Genomic DNA, 16379 nt, shown 5'->3' on the forward strand with positions numbered 1-16379 from the left:
AAGACGATTTTTACCTTGAATTTAAAAATTGCAGTCAGTTTCAGACACAAGCATGCAACACTTAACTTTAAAAACATATAAAGTGAAATTGAGAATATAGAGGCTTCAATTATTTAAAGTTAAGAACATCATTTTGAGTTACAGCTCTCACCAAGTACTTTCAAGTGTTACTTTAACCAACTTTTAAACAGCAAAGTCTCTTCAAGCAAGTTTTTACAAATCAGTGTCTTATACACCGTTAAATGATGTTCTAAATGAAAAACTTCCACATCTAAAGTTGCACCATGAAGCATATTCACCTCTGATTTTCTTCTCTCTCAGCTGGAGTCAGGGTCTTCTTTTGTTTCAAGTGTTCTATGACAGCATTCTGTTTCATAACCACCTGTAGGACGATAGAGAATCCAAAATAAAATATGAAAATTTTGGCCAGTATTTCACAATACTACTGGGAAAACCAGGAGATTTCCTAAGATAAAGGAAAAAATTAAAGTATTATTAATTTCAGTAAGTGGTAAAATGAAATGGATTTTACCAGGGCAGTACTTGTTTAAAGCAATTATTTGAAATTTGAAAGTTTTAAAAATGAAATGAAGAATCATCACCACCTCCAGCCCCCAGAGTAGGATATTTTCCTTATGTAGAGTTTAAACCTAGGGACTAAACGTAAGTTGACAACATTACTTCAGTGACTTTTTTCTAAGGTAAGAATCTGTTATATATATATATACACACATATGTTGGTTTTTGTTTGTTTTTAAAGCCCCGCAGCCATCCAACAGCATTACATTTCAGATACCTCTTTGAAACCTCAGTTCCCTATAGCAGGCAACAAAAGTACTATACTTGTGTTCTGGACATCAGCTCTCCTGTCTATAACCTATCTTTCCTGAACTGAGAATAAAGATATATTGTCCCAGCAGCTAGTGGTTAAGTTGAATCAAGGTGCCGTAAGACTGCAAACATCATACAATTGACTTGATGTGCTGAATTAACTTAGAATATTTAATTAAATTGCCAAAACCAATCGTGCACTACCTTTGAAAGAATCAAATTAACTGCCTATCAAATGTATTAACATCGGTAACAAGAACAGGCATTTCAAATGAAATTTCTTTCATTAATTAAATTTTAATTTCCTTCTGTTAACTTTACCTGTTTCTGGATAATGTCACTTTGATTAGAAGCCTGAAGGGTGTGCTCACGTTTAATTTCTATCTGTTGCTGCTTTTTCTTCTGTTGCTGCTCTCTGAGCTGCTGAACTCTCTGCAGCTGCTCCTGAACACTAGCTGCTTGTACTGTTACCACATTCTGAATCTGGTGAGCCTGTACTGGGCTAGTTTGTTGAATCTGAATAGGTAACTGAAGCTTGATCTGCTGGGGCACACTGCCTTGTTGGGCTTGTATCTGAGCCACAACATGTGACTGAAGCTGAGAGAGAACTTGGACTTGTTGCTGAAGCTGAGGCACTGTAATAACTTTTGTTGGAGGCTGCTGAAGTTGCAGCTGAGGACGAGTTGGGGATTGCACAGGAACCTGATTTAAACTTTGAGTAGTTGGAAGGGTTGAGACCGAAGTCTGAACCTGAGGTTGTGATTGCTGCAGCTGAGCTTGAATTTGTATGGGAGCATGGGGCTGCATCTGAATCTGTTGTTGGGTTGTAGTCTGCACCTGAGCTGGTTGCTGAGGCTGGCCTTGGGACTGGCCTTGTGGAAGGATTGCAGTCTGCGGCTGACTCGGGACTTGCGCTGGAGATTGCCCTTGAGCCTGGGTCTGTGCTGGCGACTGAACTGGAGATTTAGACGATTGTGCTTCAGGCGCGACTGGAGAGTCAACAGATGCTGGAGTTTGAGATTCAGGCTGGCTCTGAGTTTCAGGTTGAAGTGGTAGCTGTGGTGCCTGTGGCTGGGCTGGGGTCACAGGCTGAGCGCTCTGATTCTGTGCTTGAGGCTGGGCTTGCTGCTGACTCTGAGGCTGTGGCTGAACTGGAGGCAGCACTGATGTTGGCTGTGCCTGTGGAGCTTGTTTCTGTTCTGTAGCTGTTCAGGATTAAAACAAATATTTCACTTACTTTAAATGACAAGCTTATGAGCCTTACTGAGGCAAATGCTTTAAAAGTACTGTATAGCTTTATGCAGAAAGAACAACATATTTCTTGGCTTATAATGTTTCTAACAAATTTACTTTTCTAAGATACCTTCTCCAACTGCACAAAAACTCCAGTGTAACCTAAATGGAAGTCTTTTTTTCTGCTGAATAGAACAACACTTACCTGAGGTTGAAGTGGAAACTGTTGTTGTGGTTGTGCTAGCTGTAGTAGCAGCTGCTGGTAGTGGGGTGAAAAGGAATCTCTGAATTGTACCATTTGGCATAGCTGCTTGCATAAGCTGTTGTCCTGGACCAGGTATTACAGTCACACCCTGAGGGATTAATTGTAATTGACCAGTAGTTTGACCTTGTCCCTGAATTACCACAGTTAATCCTTGACTGCCACCCTGAAAAAAAGTTAATATTGATGTATTAGTGATACAATTCTTAGAAAGACCTTGATCAAAATCAGAAGAATTAGGGTTTTAGATTTCAGAGGTCAATAATTTTACCAAAAAAATTACTGCAAAATATTTTCCTAAAATCCAAAAGCAGCACCTGAGATCATGAAATAGTAAAATATTCTTCCAATGGTTCTATCAACAGATTACTGGGCTGGGGTTAGTAACAAATATTTTCACCTAAATATTAACAAGAACCCTAGCCAGAAAGCAGCTAAAATGGAAGATCTTTATTCCTAGAATTTAAAAGCAAAGCAGAGCATGGATAATTTTAGACATTAACTGCTTCCTCAAGAATCCCAACCATTTTATGTAAAAATTCTCTGCAGTGCAAAGGTTTTCTCAGTGCCTGTCAGATCCAGCCCAACCGTGAGCTTTCATATGACTGACTATTCAGTTTGCAATGTGTTATAAATTTCTGTTGCTTAAGCTGATGCTCTGGATACCAGCTTTCCAGATATCACTAGTGTATACAGAAATTGCTAGGCTTTCATAAAGATCAGATAAAATTTAATCATTACGACGATTTTAAGATATGTACGGTCCATCTCAGGACAGTGCTCTCAGTTGAAACAGAGAAGGCAGGGTATCACCACAACACCTAGGTGCTTATTTACACACTCTGTGATCCCATAGAACAGAATGAGGTCCCTCGAGAAATTCTTCCGAGTCCTGTAGAATGGAAGTGAACTCTCTGACTCTTGCACGTAGAAAAATCTAAAGTGACCACAAGCAGCCAGTACACTACAAAGACATACATTCTATAAATATTTTTAAAGAATAGTTATTATGGTAATTCACAGAAGAAGCCTATATTTACCCTATGCATGATTCTAAATTTATTTTTTTGCCTAAATTTATTTTTTCTGCTTCATGATCTGAACAGAAGCTCTAAGAACTTTTTCCTCCTCCAGTTCCAGAGAGTTCTTCTGAGACTGAGGACAGCATAAATCAAAACTGAATCTTCATACGACATCAAAAGACAAGTAACAAACATCACGTTCTGAAGGTTTAAAAAATAGGCCATAAAAATAATAATTACATTCCTTTGCTGCTGTTAAGGCAAAGATGTTTTTCTATACTGCTAATTTTTCCTAATGCTGGTTACAGTACTACGGAATACAGTATTTAGAGATACACTGTGTATATGCTTCTTTCAGTCTGTAATTATGCTATCAGTTATCCTAAATGAAGGCTGAAACATAACCAAGAACGTAAAATTATGAGCAGATACACTACACTGCTGAAATCAAGAAACCTGAGAAAATGTATTGCAAGCATTAACACATTTTCATGCCCAGAGGGTCCAGAATATTTTACCTGTCCTTGTGTTAGTTGTGTGAGTTGGGCCATAGTAAGTTTCACTTGTCCCTGCTGAGGTCGAGGGGGCTGTGATGTGGTTTGTGGCTGTATTTGCTGAGGTGGCGTTCCAGGACTTGTTACTGTCTTCTGTCCAGAACTGGAAGAAGCTGTGCTGGTACTAGAAACTGCTGTTGAGACAGGCTGACCTCTGATTATCTGAGTCACCACCTGCTGTGTCTGACCTGTAAGAGAGTAATTTGTGATAATAAAAAAACTGTTTATAATATTTCAACCATTAGTACTGCTAACCTCTGAACCACAACTTCTTGCAATAGTGTATTATCAAACAAGTGAAGCAAGCACTCCAGTTTGCACGTTTCCATTTAAACCATTTCTATGATTGAAAACAGTCTACAAAATGTTTCTATTTTCATTCAAGTAATGTACTTATGAGGAACTTCAAACACAGCTTTCATTTTTTAAAAAATAAAAGGTTCTCTCAATACAAAGTTGTTCTAAACTTTTTTCTTCCAAACAAATGGGCTTAATTTTAACCTGTACATTTCCCAATATTGGTTGTTAAAACTTAGAAAGCCTACAACCATTGTATTTAAAAGCCAAAAAAAGCGCACTTGTTAGAAGTCAAGCATTGAAATGAGGTATTTTTGCACTGTGACATATGACGCAGAAAGTATTAAACCATGGATTTTGCACCGAAAATTTAAATATCAAAATGAACCTACTGGCTGGAAGAATACCTTGTTGCACCACGAGAGGTGTTCGAATGATGGTCTTTCCAAGTGTTGACTGCTGAAGTGGTGTTCGTATTACTGTCATACCAGGACGGAGCGGTGTCCCTTGCATTACCTATATGCATTAAAATGGAGAGCATACATGAACATGTAAGGATGTATCCCTGCGGGTTCTTTTAAGTATTTTTTTTTCTTCCTTTAACATAGTAAGAAATGAGAAGACGCAAGTAGATCCAGTATTGTTTCCACTTATGCCCACACTGCTAAGGCTTACCAAGCTCTAAGATAATAATTTTTCAAATTGGAGAGAATTGATGTACCTCCTGGAAATAAAGAATCCATTAACATTATTTCTGATTATTTCTAATTATTTTTCTTCACAAAAAAATAATATATGTATGTTAAAATAATAATACATGTATGTTGAAAAGTGACTATAAATAACTATATTACATATTAGCTATAACATCTGCCACTAACTTAAAATATACACATCCCAAATTTTTGCATTAAATAATCAGGAAGACATCTTACTTGTGAAGTACTTGTTGTTCCTAAAGTCCCTGTGGTATTTGGCCTAATTGTTACAGTTGCTGTCCTTGGCTGGAATGAAGTGAATGTTTGACTTGCACCTGTTGTTGATGGAATGATGCCCAATACCTTTTGCTGAACTTGAACAACACCTAAATAAAGTAAAATTGAGAATTCATTAGTAACATAATTGCCAGCAAAAGTAGTAAATACAACTCCAGGGTGGCATTTAGAAACCAGTCTCCAGGTTTCTAGAACACCTTTGAGTCTTTTAACACTTTCTGGGAGAAGCTTTGTCACATTGTAAACAGAAGCAGCATTATCCTTTCAGCTACATTTGGAGTTAAGCAACAGGTATTTTAGAAAAGATCAAGGAAAGAGTGAATCTTCATAAAGATCAGTTTGATGGTAACTGCAAATAAGTCCTTGAATGACATTGTGCCACAAAATTAGTATTATACAACCATTAAGCAAAAGTTACAGTATGATTCACTTAAAAAGGAGGAGACCAGTTTAAGCCTTTCACCTACAAGCTCATGGTGCCAAAGAAAATTGGTATTGCTTTTCCTGTCACCTAAGAAACTTCAATACAAAACTGGTAGCCTTCACGATTTCCTCAGACACTAAGGAGAATGGAGACAGAGAATCAAGCTTTTCTATTTAATATACATTTGTAAAATCTCAAAATACAAAGCTCTCTTCCCAAGTAGAGAAGGAAAATGTTGATCTTAATTTGGAACCAAACTCTTGCTCATCAATGAAGAGCAGATGCAGGTATTAACTAAGAACAGCAACATTTTTTTTTCGGTAGAAAGTTATTTTGTTGGTAATATAATGTAGATAATGAAAAAAGCATGCTTCATTCCCCATTGTTAAAAATAGAGCTTCTAATTTTGTACTACGTAACGTAGAATAATTTACAGGCAAAATACTTGCATTTTTCCCCCAGACACACAAATATGCAGTACGGGGGAACAAGCTCTAGAAATGCTTAGATATATTTTTCCCCCTTCAAGACACAGTTTACTTCACTGGGAAAATAGTGTCAATGGAGAAATACAGCAAGCTGTAATACATTTCAATTCAGTTCCCTTTCCCCTACCTCCTTGAGTTGATGGCACATTGACGGCAACAATCTTGCTGTTTGCAGGGAGTGGCAGCTTAGTTATCACTTTCCCTGCCATCGTTACTGGACTGCCTGAGATCTGGAAGGTCTGCCCTGTGCTGGCAATGGTTGTGGCTGAAGTGGCAGCTGTGCTAGTGGCTATTGAGGTACACAGAACAGTCAATTTTAGAGCAGAAAAATTAGTCAAGAATATGACTATTTTCAAGTATGAAACAGTAAACTTCAGGATTATTTTTACAGTATTTCAAATGTGTCATTCTTGCTTTCGTAAAGACTTTTTTGGAAACAGTACGTTACAGCATAGAATGCTTTCATAATCAATGATTACTGGTGAAACAGCTGTCAGTAATGAGACAGGTCAGAAACAAACTACCTAGAGGTCTGAACAAAGAAAAATTAGACAGGTATTATTTCAGAAGTGTCCTGCTGATATAGCAAGAGAGTTAAGAGCAAAGATGACACAAAATGCAGTAATGCTGTATTCTGGAGATGTAGGTGTTGGATGTAGGTAGGATGTGTGCTGGCATCGACCCTAATTACACGTTCTTTCCATGATGAACAGCTACTTACCTGTTGAAGACTGGCCTTGTTTAACCCAAGTAGCAAAAGTCTGATGGAAATTCTTGTTCTGTTGGAATGTTACTGTAGCTGGAGAACCCACTTTTGTAGTAAGTACTACTTTCGTTCCAGTGGGAACTGGGCCCGTTAAAGGGCCTACTACAACTTTCTGTGGAGTTGAGACAGTAGTTGCAGTACTGCTGGCTGTAGTGACTGTGGGGACCACACCTGCTACAGGTATCTGCTTCTGCTGTTCCAGTCGTTTCTACAGAATTTAGAAAAAAATTAAATGAAGAATTTTCAGATTTTGTAAAATAAGCGCTGTATTGTCAGTACTGAAAAATAAAGGACCCTAGTAGGATTTTAGTTCAAGTTTAACGGAGTGAAGAGTAAGCTGCCTGAATATCCCAGAACACTACAAGCAGACTCCTTGACCTGGAGAACTACAACTCTGCTTACAGTACGCAACCAGAAATTTTTCTTAATAGCATCTTTAAAATCCTCAGCTTACTTTAATTTCAATACAGAGAAAGAAAAAGAAAACATATTAATTAGCCTCAGATTAACCCAAAAGGTTAAAAAAACTAATTTAAAAGTATTTATTTATACTTGGCTTCAACAGTGTGCATACAGCCTCTATGTACTTCAGTAAATGATACACAAGAGTTCATTACTGGCACTCTCAAGTTCAGAGCTGCCTGTACTGAGATTCTGCCACAGTTGGAGGAAAAAAGACTATCACTTTACTTCACCAAATGCAACATTAAGATTATAATTTTAAAAATCATTCTAACTGTAAATCCAGTTTGTAGCCTGCTTAAAAAATCAGGTTTAAAAATCCTTCATCTCACCCAGTAACATTCTGTGCTGTGACTGTCAGAAAGGTGCCTTGAATTTAGAGAGCCACATTACAGAGGGGCAGTATCAGTCAGATCTATTACAACGCCAGCTATTTAATTCCACTAAGATAAGGAAGAACATTATCTCCATATTAATTTAAATTCTGGTGATTAGTTATCAGTACATTGAGGTTGTTATTGTGAATCGGAAAAACTCATTCACTAGTAATGTATTTGGTTACGGAAGATGTAATGAAAACATGCAGGATGGAAAAAACACTAGTTATAAACACATGTACATATACATATGTGTAAGTAAATTTTATAACAAATTCTTTGTGGGCTTCATTTGGCCAATTCTGTATAAGATAAAAATCAAAAGATTCAATGTGATTAGAGCAAGGAAACAAATTCAGTTGTATTCCAAAGTCAGCTATGTACCAAGACACCTTCTTATTAAACCACAAAACACAACTGATCTTACCTGGAGACTAATGTTTCTCAGATTTCTTTTAAAATTGGAAAAAAATATATTTATTTTTAAAGTGTTCTGTACTAGGTGGAAAAAAATGGGAATTGAATTATTAAACAAATCTTTGCCTTAATGTTGTTTCAAAATAATGAATGCATACGGGGGAGCAGCACTGTTTGATGACTAAGAGAAGCTGGCTTCCCAGAACTTTGAGTTTGTAACACTGAAAAATGGTGCAAGACAGGCGGGACTACCAATAGCTCCCCCACCTGCTGGGCAGCCAATCGTTGCTGTTTTAGTTGAGCCTCCAACTGGGCCTTGAATTCGCCTGCCTTCTTCTGTTCACTAACCTTAGCCTGTAGTTCAACTGCCTGTGCCTTTTCCTTCTCCACCCTGCCAAAGACACACAACCAAAAAGAAGAGTTAAACCATTACATAAAATCCATCCATCAACCTAGATTAATTTAAGAACAACTGTCACGTCTGAAGATCACTGAGAACCGGTCGTGGTTTTAAAAGTATTTTGAAATAAGCTTCTGAAAGTGCATGCAACATTCTTGAAATACTCTGATGCAAAACTACTACAACACCTTACAAGAAGCTATTATCCAAAACTGGAATTCATAATTACATCTGAGACTGAAAACATGATCTATGTAACACCATTAATTTAAAACAATTATTCTCAAGGCACTCAAAATTGTTCCAACACTAAGTATGAAATATTGAAAATACTTTTTTGACTTAAATATAGGTAAATTCAGTCTGAGGATACTCAAAATACTTGTATACAACAGTTTTATTTGTATTATAGAAGTATTTAAACACATACTGTTTGAAGTCATGCAAAAGGTAACCTAAAACCTTTCTTTCCATGCTTTATAGTAATAGCCTTTTAGCAATACAACACTGATTACTTAGTAAGAATGGAATAATAAAAAATAGTTCTAACAAATCTAATATATCTGCATAAATTCAGTTTGGGTATTAGCAAATAATTGAGTTTTACAACTTCAAGCTTCTGTGTAACATAACAAAAGACAAAAAAACCTAACACTGATAGCTATAATCAGTAAAAGCTGATCTAGTTTGTGCTCTCTAGTGGGAACTTTTATTTAACACACACACAAAAATAAAAACTGTTTTTTGAAAAAAGTTTGAGTTGGTTTACCTTTCAGCAAACGCCCTGATCTCCCATAATTCCAATTCCTCTTCTGCCACCCAACTTTCAATTATAACAGGGCCTGTTTGCTTGGGTGTTTCTGGCCTTTTTGGCCTTAGAGCACTTGATCGCAGTCCCTTCCTCTGGGGTGTTGGAGTTTCTTTAGAGAACAGTCAAAACATACACGTTCAGCTCAATCATAAAACAAAACTGAAGTGTAAACCAAGATTTATGATCTTTCTCCATCTCATTTTAGAAACAGAAATGCCTTCCAGCTTGAGAGAGATCAAGTCAGTTTGTTACATGCATCATTTGCTTTACATAGGAGAATGAATAGTTCATGTCAAGCTATATCTGCTCCTATGATCATGTGAATTAACATAAAGGTCCAGTTACCTTAATTTCTGTAGGAGCTTATGGGGAGAGAAAAAATGTATAAACAAAGGTACCTTTTGGAGCTTCTGGCACACCAATGGGACAAATAATTTTTCTTATACAGTACTCTGACCGGATTCCGTATGGGCCAACGTCTCTTCGCTTGATTATTTCTGTTGTTGTAATTTCTGTTTCAGATGTTTCTACAACAGATTAGTCCTAACACGTTAATAGCAGAAAACAAATAAAAGCTGAATCTCCTATCAATCCAATACACTCAAGATAAAGAAAGAACAACTACAGTGCAAACTGTTGGTTATTAAAATCTTTACCTATATATCTATCAAGCGCCGTAGCTGACATCAAGCCCTTACAGAAAGGCTTGCAATGAAAGTAATCAAAATTAACAGCAAGAACTGTTACATTAGGAAACACAGAAATTTAAAGAAATGATACCTGTACGTGTAGTTCCTCCCCCAGGTGGAGCTTTTGCAGCCATATCATCCCATTTGAGACATGCCCATAGTAACCGCAACATAAGGCTCACTCCAGCCAATGATTTTACTGTTTGAAGTCGGTATCTAACAACAGAGCATTAATTATATTTTAAAATAAAAATATATTTAATAAATGTAACCAAACCAATGAGACAGGTCTTCTGTTCTACTTTTACTGAACGATATACAAATTTTGCTATTATTTTTTAAAATGGTGTAAGAGCTCCACTCTAGCCAACCATACAAGATGTTTTGATTTTTTAACTCAAGGAAAAGTGTTATTTGAAAATGCTAAGAAGGAAGTTCAGAATTAAAAGGTAGGGAAAGGGTTTGAACAACAGCAAAAAAACAGTATGGTTATCCAATCCTGGATGTAAAACTCCTGTCATCTCACAAACCCCAGATTTATTATGGACAAGAGCATCAATACCCAAATTTATTCAAATCAATCCAGAGTCTGAACAAAAAAAATATAATGAAGGTGAACCCCATTTAATTATGGCTATTAGAAGATTCAGTGGGAACAGTATTCTTTAAAATACTCCACCAGCTTGATGGCCACAGGTAAGATAACATTCCATTCCCACACACTACTATGAAAGTTTATGAACTCGAAACTTTCTGCCGCTTGCTTCTCATAGCTTCAAAGAGCACAATCAAATAACTGTGTGATACTAGAAGAGTATTACAGTGACAATGTTTTACAGTCTGCTATGTGGCTTTGATATTTGTCATTTTCTAGAATAAAATGTGAAGCAAAACTGAAAAATGGAGTGCCATAGAATATCTCATGGTTCTGGTACACAGCTTAACTGGCCGTTAGATTTCTGTACGACTTTACCTACACTATCAACATACTCAACTTGTCCTTGTAAGTATCTTCCCAACTGAAGTTTCTGGTGCCAAAACCAGATCAGGTTTTTCTATTAGATTTGGTGGTGCTGGCTTTCCTAAACTGTAATTTAACTGTTTATTTCTGTGGAACAGGGTTGCTCAAGAACTTCTTTCAAAGCCAAAAATTTGAACACAACTAAGTACATACCTCCAAGTGATCCCAAAAGTTGGTCTTGGGGATGGATATGGCCAGATATCCAAGGCAGGTTTTGCATTATAATTGAAATAGGGAACTTCTCTGATCCCTCCTCTTCTGGCCAGCTTTTTTAAGTCATCATTAGGTAAAACAAATATGCTTTTTTTACTGCTTTTGGTTACAAATTTTCTGTAAGAAGGCAAGGCAGTTCCAGAACGAGTTTTTTTGGGTCTTGTAAATTTCATTAACTTCACTTTGTCTTTCGTAGAATACTCTTTGCTGACAGTCATGGAAGTCACCAATGTGCCTTCTGGGGTGGTCAGTGAATCAGTTACTGTTGTTGTAATCACTGTTTTACTATGCTCTTGTACAGAAATTACGTCAACATTACTGTCTGTAGCTGGAGTGGTAAGCTTAGTTACAGTGGTGGTGGTAGTTACAGTGGATATGGCACAATTTTCTGTAGATGATACTACTGTTGTTTTCTCATCCTTAGAAGCTAGGGTCTCTGCAACTTTCAACACAGTTTTGGATTCTGTAGAAACAGTTGATGTTGTGGTAGTCACTTCAGTAATAACAGTTTTTGTTTTATTCTCTCCATTAATATTTTCCACTTTGTATGCTTGTAGACCATTCTGATCAGCAAAGTCACTACTCAAACTAGATTCCTCACATGACGTTACTGGCGATGGAGCAACTTTCTTCTCCTCACTAAGTTCAGTTTCCATAGATTCTGTTTCACTACTCAGGTTATTTTCTTTACAGAAAGTGTTTGTTGGTGTGGAAGCAGCACCAAGGAAGGCAGCTCTTTGAGGAGAAAGCTGTTTTTCTTCAGTTTTCTGCATATACTTCAGAACTTCATCTGATGGCTGAAGACTCTCTCCAGCTTCAAACTCAGGTGAATTCTGCAGAGATGACTTTGGGTCTATGATATTTTTGTTACTTGTGTCCTCTGTCGTGATATCACCATTCATGAATGGTTTTATCGAAGATTCCCTAAAAGGCAATGCTTTTATTTCATGTTCTTGAATTGATTTATTAATATTATTAATTTTTGGTTCAGTATCATCTCCTGCTGTAGCTTCACAGGTATCTTTAACTAAGCATTCATCATTTGATAATACTTTAACGTCATTGTCTTTTCCATTCATTTGGAGTGCAGATTTATCTTTTTCTAAGTCCATCTCAGTTACATCGTCTTTATTATTCTTTTTGTCAGTAACGTAATTTACATTTGTTTGATCAAGGTATTTGTTTATGGTACTTGCCTCCACTTTCAGTTCCTGACCTTTCTTTTGACCATTAGCCTCTGTCAGCTTAGAGCTCAGTAGTTCCTCATCAACTTCTGTCCTATCCGCATGCTCCAGAGTTTGACCTTCAAGGTTTCTTTCAGAATTCAGTTCTGTCTTAAGTGATTCTAAATCTTTACTCACCAATTTTTGGTGAAATCTAATCTTATTTTCAGATTTACTTTCAGTCTTTCTTGGAGTAACGTCTTCCACCATTTCACCTTCTTGTAAGGATGTTGGATCATAATGGCTTTTTATCACACAATTGTTTTCTGGATCCTTGCTCTGCTGTTCAGAATTCCCTGCTGAGTCTGTTTTTTCAAAAATGGCCAAAGCATCTTTTCTACAGCTGCTTTCAGTTATCACTGACTCTGAGTTTTCACATTCACTCTGAGATACTCTGGCAATAGGTAGTTTTTGTTTCACAGGTCTTTCATTTGTTTCCAGAACATCCCATTTGACTTCACCATCTGCATTTGTTTGTTTCAAGCCATCCATAGAGGAAGTCTCACCCTCTCTAAGAGCCTCCTGTCCTTGACATTTATCAGCAGTCACAGGATTGGAGTTGTTCTCTTTGCTATCATTCTGAACAGAGCTTTCACCTTCAGAGGACTGAGGTGAGTCCTCATCCAATAGATGTCCTTCTCTTTTTGATAGCCTATTTGTTGAAGGCAAAGAAGGCTCATCTAGCTCACCAGTTTTTGTACAAGAGATGCTGCTGACTGGCAAGCAGTCCTGTCTTGTATCTTCAGTTTGGATTTTATCAGAAAGATAGGTTTGATTTTGGGAAGACAGGTCAAATTGGCTTCCTTCTTTTACTTTTCTCATTTGTAGCTCATCTATTTTTTTCTGGGGGCTTATAGATTGAATGCCTCCATTTTTAGCACTAGCCTCCAGTTTCATCCTTTCTAGACGTTGTTTTTCTTCCAGCGTAAACTGTTTTATTCGCCTCTCAAGTAGTCCATCTAATTTTGATGATTTTACTTTCCTTTTGTAGCAAGTCCTTAAATGAAATCCTTCGCTGACATTGATTATATCAAGCTTACAATGACTATCCTCATCTTTTATTGGGGATTCAATTTTCACATCATCTATATCCATAGGTTCTTCCTTGATGACTTTATCATTTTCACCATCAATTTCTTTTTCCACTGTGAAGAATAATTCAGAATCAGTAAACTCTCTGAACAACGAGTACCAAAAGCATGTTCTTACATTAAGTACTAAGAAATAAATGCACCTTTAGCACATTAATACATTTCAAGAAAAGGGAATGAACACTTTAGACTTTTCTACAAGGGTAATTATCACTTGAGACATTTTAAATGTCTGGACAAAATCTGTCACACAGTTTTTCAATAGTTATTTATGAGGTCATATGCTTTTACACATACAGTGTTGCAATGAATAACTAGTTTTATAATAATTTATATTTATCACCTTTGTCTTTTGCATGATCTGAGTTTTCAGAATTTGTATCGATTTCTACTTTTTCTTCATGTGACTTTTCTTCTTTCACTTTCTCCAAGGTTTCTGAAGCATCTGCTTTGTCCTTTGCTTGCAGATCATGAGAATCCTTTGTTCTATCTTTCTCTGCTTTTACCCTTATTGAACCTTTTCGTTTATCCAAGTTGCATTTTTCATCTTCATTTTTTGCTATTAACAGATTAATTAAATAGTTTCAGTTATTCAGAAAAAAACAATCGTCTGCTCTATTTTAATGTAATTTGGTTTACCACTTCTTGCACATTACTAAAATTCAGAAATACAGTGCAGTATATAATTGTAACAGAGTAAGCTTACTGCAATATTGAATAAAGAATACCTAAAAGCCCACCAGGGATAAAATACTTCATTTCCACTACTGTTTCAGGAGTTCATGATCAGCTTTTCTGAAACAACTTTTCCAGGAAATTCAATACCACTTTCTGAAAAAACAGCCTAATAAAAGTGTTCATTCACACACTGAAAATTCACAAATAATTTTTAATAATTTTGATTTCTACAGATAAACCAAGAGTGAATAACAGTATTCAAGTGATTTTATGCTTAACACTGCAATGTCCATTAATTGCAACCGAGAAAGAAAAGATATAATTTAACAATCACACAGATAACACAAAAAGCAGCAGCATCCAGTTTGTGTTTGACCCATTTAGAAACAACATCGGAAGTTTTACTTCAACATGTGACAAAACAAGTAATTTTGATATGTAATATAATGAGGACCACCATTTTCTGAAATTTAAAAGGAAACTCAAGAATTACAAATAAGACTTAAGCAGTTCAGGATGCATTCTAGAAGTTAACTGTGGCAACATACATATTTATCCCAAGATATTATTTTAAAAGAAATAAGGTGTTTTGAACTTGCTAGAAAAATTCCCCCTTATAAACTTATGTACAGATAAAATTGGTTAATGTAGGAAATGTAGGAAAAGAGATGAATATGTGCACTAGTGTTTTAGATATTTTTTGCTTGTAATTTTTTTTTTTTTTGCTTGTAAATTTCTCTGATTTACATAAACCTAAAGGTGTAGAATGTTACACACAACTCCATAACTGAAACAATTTAAGGTAGCTAAAAAATTGTCTCTGACAACTGAGGCAACTATACTGCCAATAATGAGTAGAGATCCATGAAAGCTTCTCTGGAACACTTGGAACAAAGTCTACACAAGAAACATTACACATACATAATTAACTGCAAAAGCAACAAAAGGTAATACGTTAGTAATTAAAAAGACTTTAAGTGATGCAGACACTTACTTGGTAGCAACTTTCTGTAATTTGCATTGGTATTTCCAGGCAGTTTAGGCATAAACCTATGGACATGTGTTTTACTGATCCAGCTCCAACCACCATATCCTGTTACTCTATACTCCTCTCCTTTTTGTTTCCAAACCTGTTAAACATTTTAAAAACATGAATTTTAATGGTGCTATTTCCTGTAAATGTACGCACTAATTTAAAAACCTCAGATGTCTTTTTTTTTTTTTTTACCTTCTAACTTACTTACTTTTTCAAGCAAACTGAAGTTTATTTGTGAAATAACATGCTATCTACATTTCAATATGTATCTGACCATAAATAAATCAATTCTATCACAGCAACAGCAAAACCCCTATTTCCTTCATTTAACAGTAAGCAGATAGTTACCTAAAAGCTGAAGGATCATAAGTTTTTGAATCAACCTGTATGTTTATTACAGCAAATAAATTTAGAGCGAAGAACCACTACAACAGAAGTATTTTGTATCTACTGTGGGAGAATATAAATTGATTTCTATTTATATAACCTTCTGAAGTAAAGGTAGCTGATTTGGGGGGCAGGGTGGGGAGGGAAGTGCTGGAAACAGACACACAGACAAGATTCCAATATCCATCTAAAACTCTTCCATTAGGAAGGACTGCATTTTGCAAATAATCATCTGCCAAATCTGGAAGTGGAGCTAAGACATTAATGAATCTCAAATTTTGCTCAGGCCAAGACTGCGTGCTTGAATATGTGGGCATGGTTCCTACTCCAGTGACAGGGAGTAATGTAGTAATTGACATTTATGTAATTCCAAGAAAATAGAGGAAAAATAAGAAATTGACAGTTTCTGTATTTTGCATGATCTTCATGCAAAATAAAACCTTACCTGATGTTTGACAGGGAATGTGTATTTCACCCATGTAGCTTGCTGCATTGTTTCTTCTTCTTCTTGTTTTCTCTCTTTTTTTTTCACTTTTTCCTTTTCTTCTCTTTCTATTGCTGTCATTCTGCGTAGTCTAATAAACACAGATTTAAGTACTTTTAAATATATTTAAGCATAGGATCTTATAAAGAAATATAAGAAGTCTAACAACAGTAAATACTCCTTGAATAATTTTAAATATCTGAAGTAAAGAGGAAAGT

At 36.1% G+C, this 16379-nt stretch overlaps 1 protein-coding gene across 13 annotated transcripts in view; it reads right to left on the reverse strand.

Moving 5' to 3' along the window:
* Positions 1-16379, reverse strand: part of BPTF (bromodomain PHD finger transcription factor) — a 56378-nt gene that overhangs the window by 12057 nt on the left and 27942 nt on the right. For 6 of the 13 annotated variants that reach the window (XM_035342141.1, XM_035342137.1, XM_035342140.1 and 3 more), the window contains 16 exons: positions 16123-16252; positions 15249-15384; positions 13920-14135; positions 11203-13630; positions 10120-10244; positions 9738-9866; positions 9298-9448; positions 8396-8519; positions 6828-7080; positions 6234-6395; positions 5135-5283; positions 4592-4715; positions 3867-4090; positions 2270-2492; positions 1153-2036; positions 300-382 (listed from right to left, as the gene is read on the reverse strand). In XM_035342141.1, the coding sequence (XP_035198032.1) occupies positions 300-382; positions 1153-2036; positions 2270-2492; positions 3867-4090; positions 4592-4715; positions 5135-5283; positions 6234-6395; positions 6828-7080; positions 8396-8519; positions 9298-9448; positions 9738-9866; positions 10120-10244; positions 11203-13630; positions 13920-14135; positions 15249-15384; positions 16123-16252 (5541 nt within the window). Of the gene's footprint in view, positions 1-299; positions 383-1152; positions 2037-2269; positions 2493-3866; positions 4091-4591; positions 4716-5134; positions 5284-6233; positions 6396-6827; positions 7081-8395; positions 8520-9297; positions 9449-9737; positions 9867-10119; positions 10245-11202; positions 13634-13919; positions 14136-15248; positions 15385-16122; positions 16253-16379 lie in introns of all 13 variants that reach the window. The other 7 variants (XM_035342143.1, XM_035342142.1, XM_035342133.1 and 4 more) reach the window with 6 other exon arrangements.

This window comes from Oxyura jamaicensis, chromosome 18, assembly GCF_011077185.1.
Source record: "Oxyura jamaicensis isolate SHBP4307 breed ruddy duck chromosome 18, BPBGC_Ojam_1.0, whole genome shotgun sequence".
Taxonomy (NCBI): Eukaryota; Metazoa; Chordata; class Aves; order Anseriformes; family Anatidae; genus Oxyura; species Oxyura jamaicensis.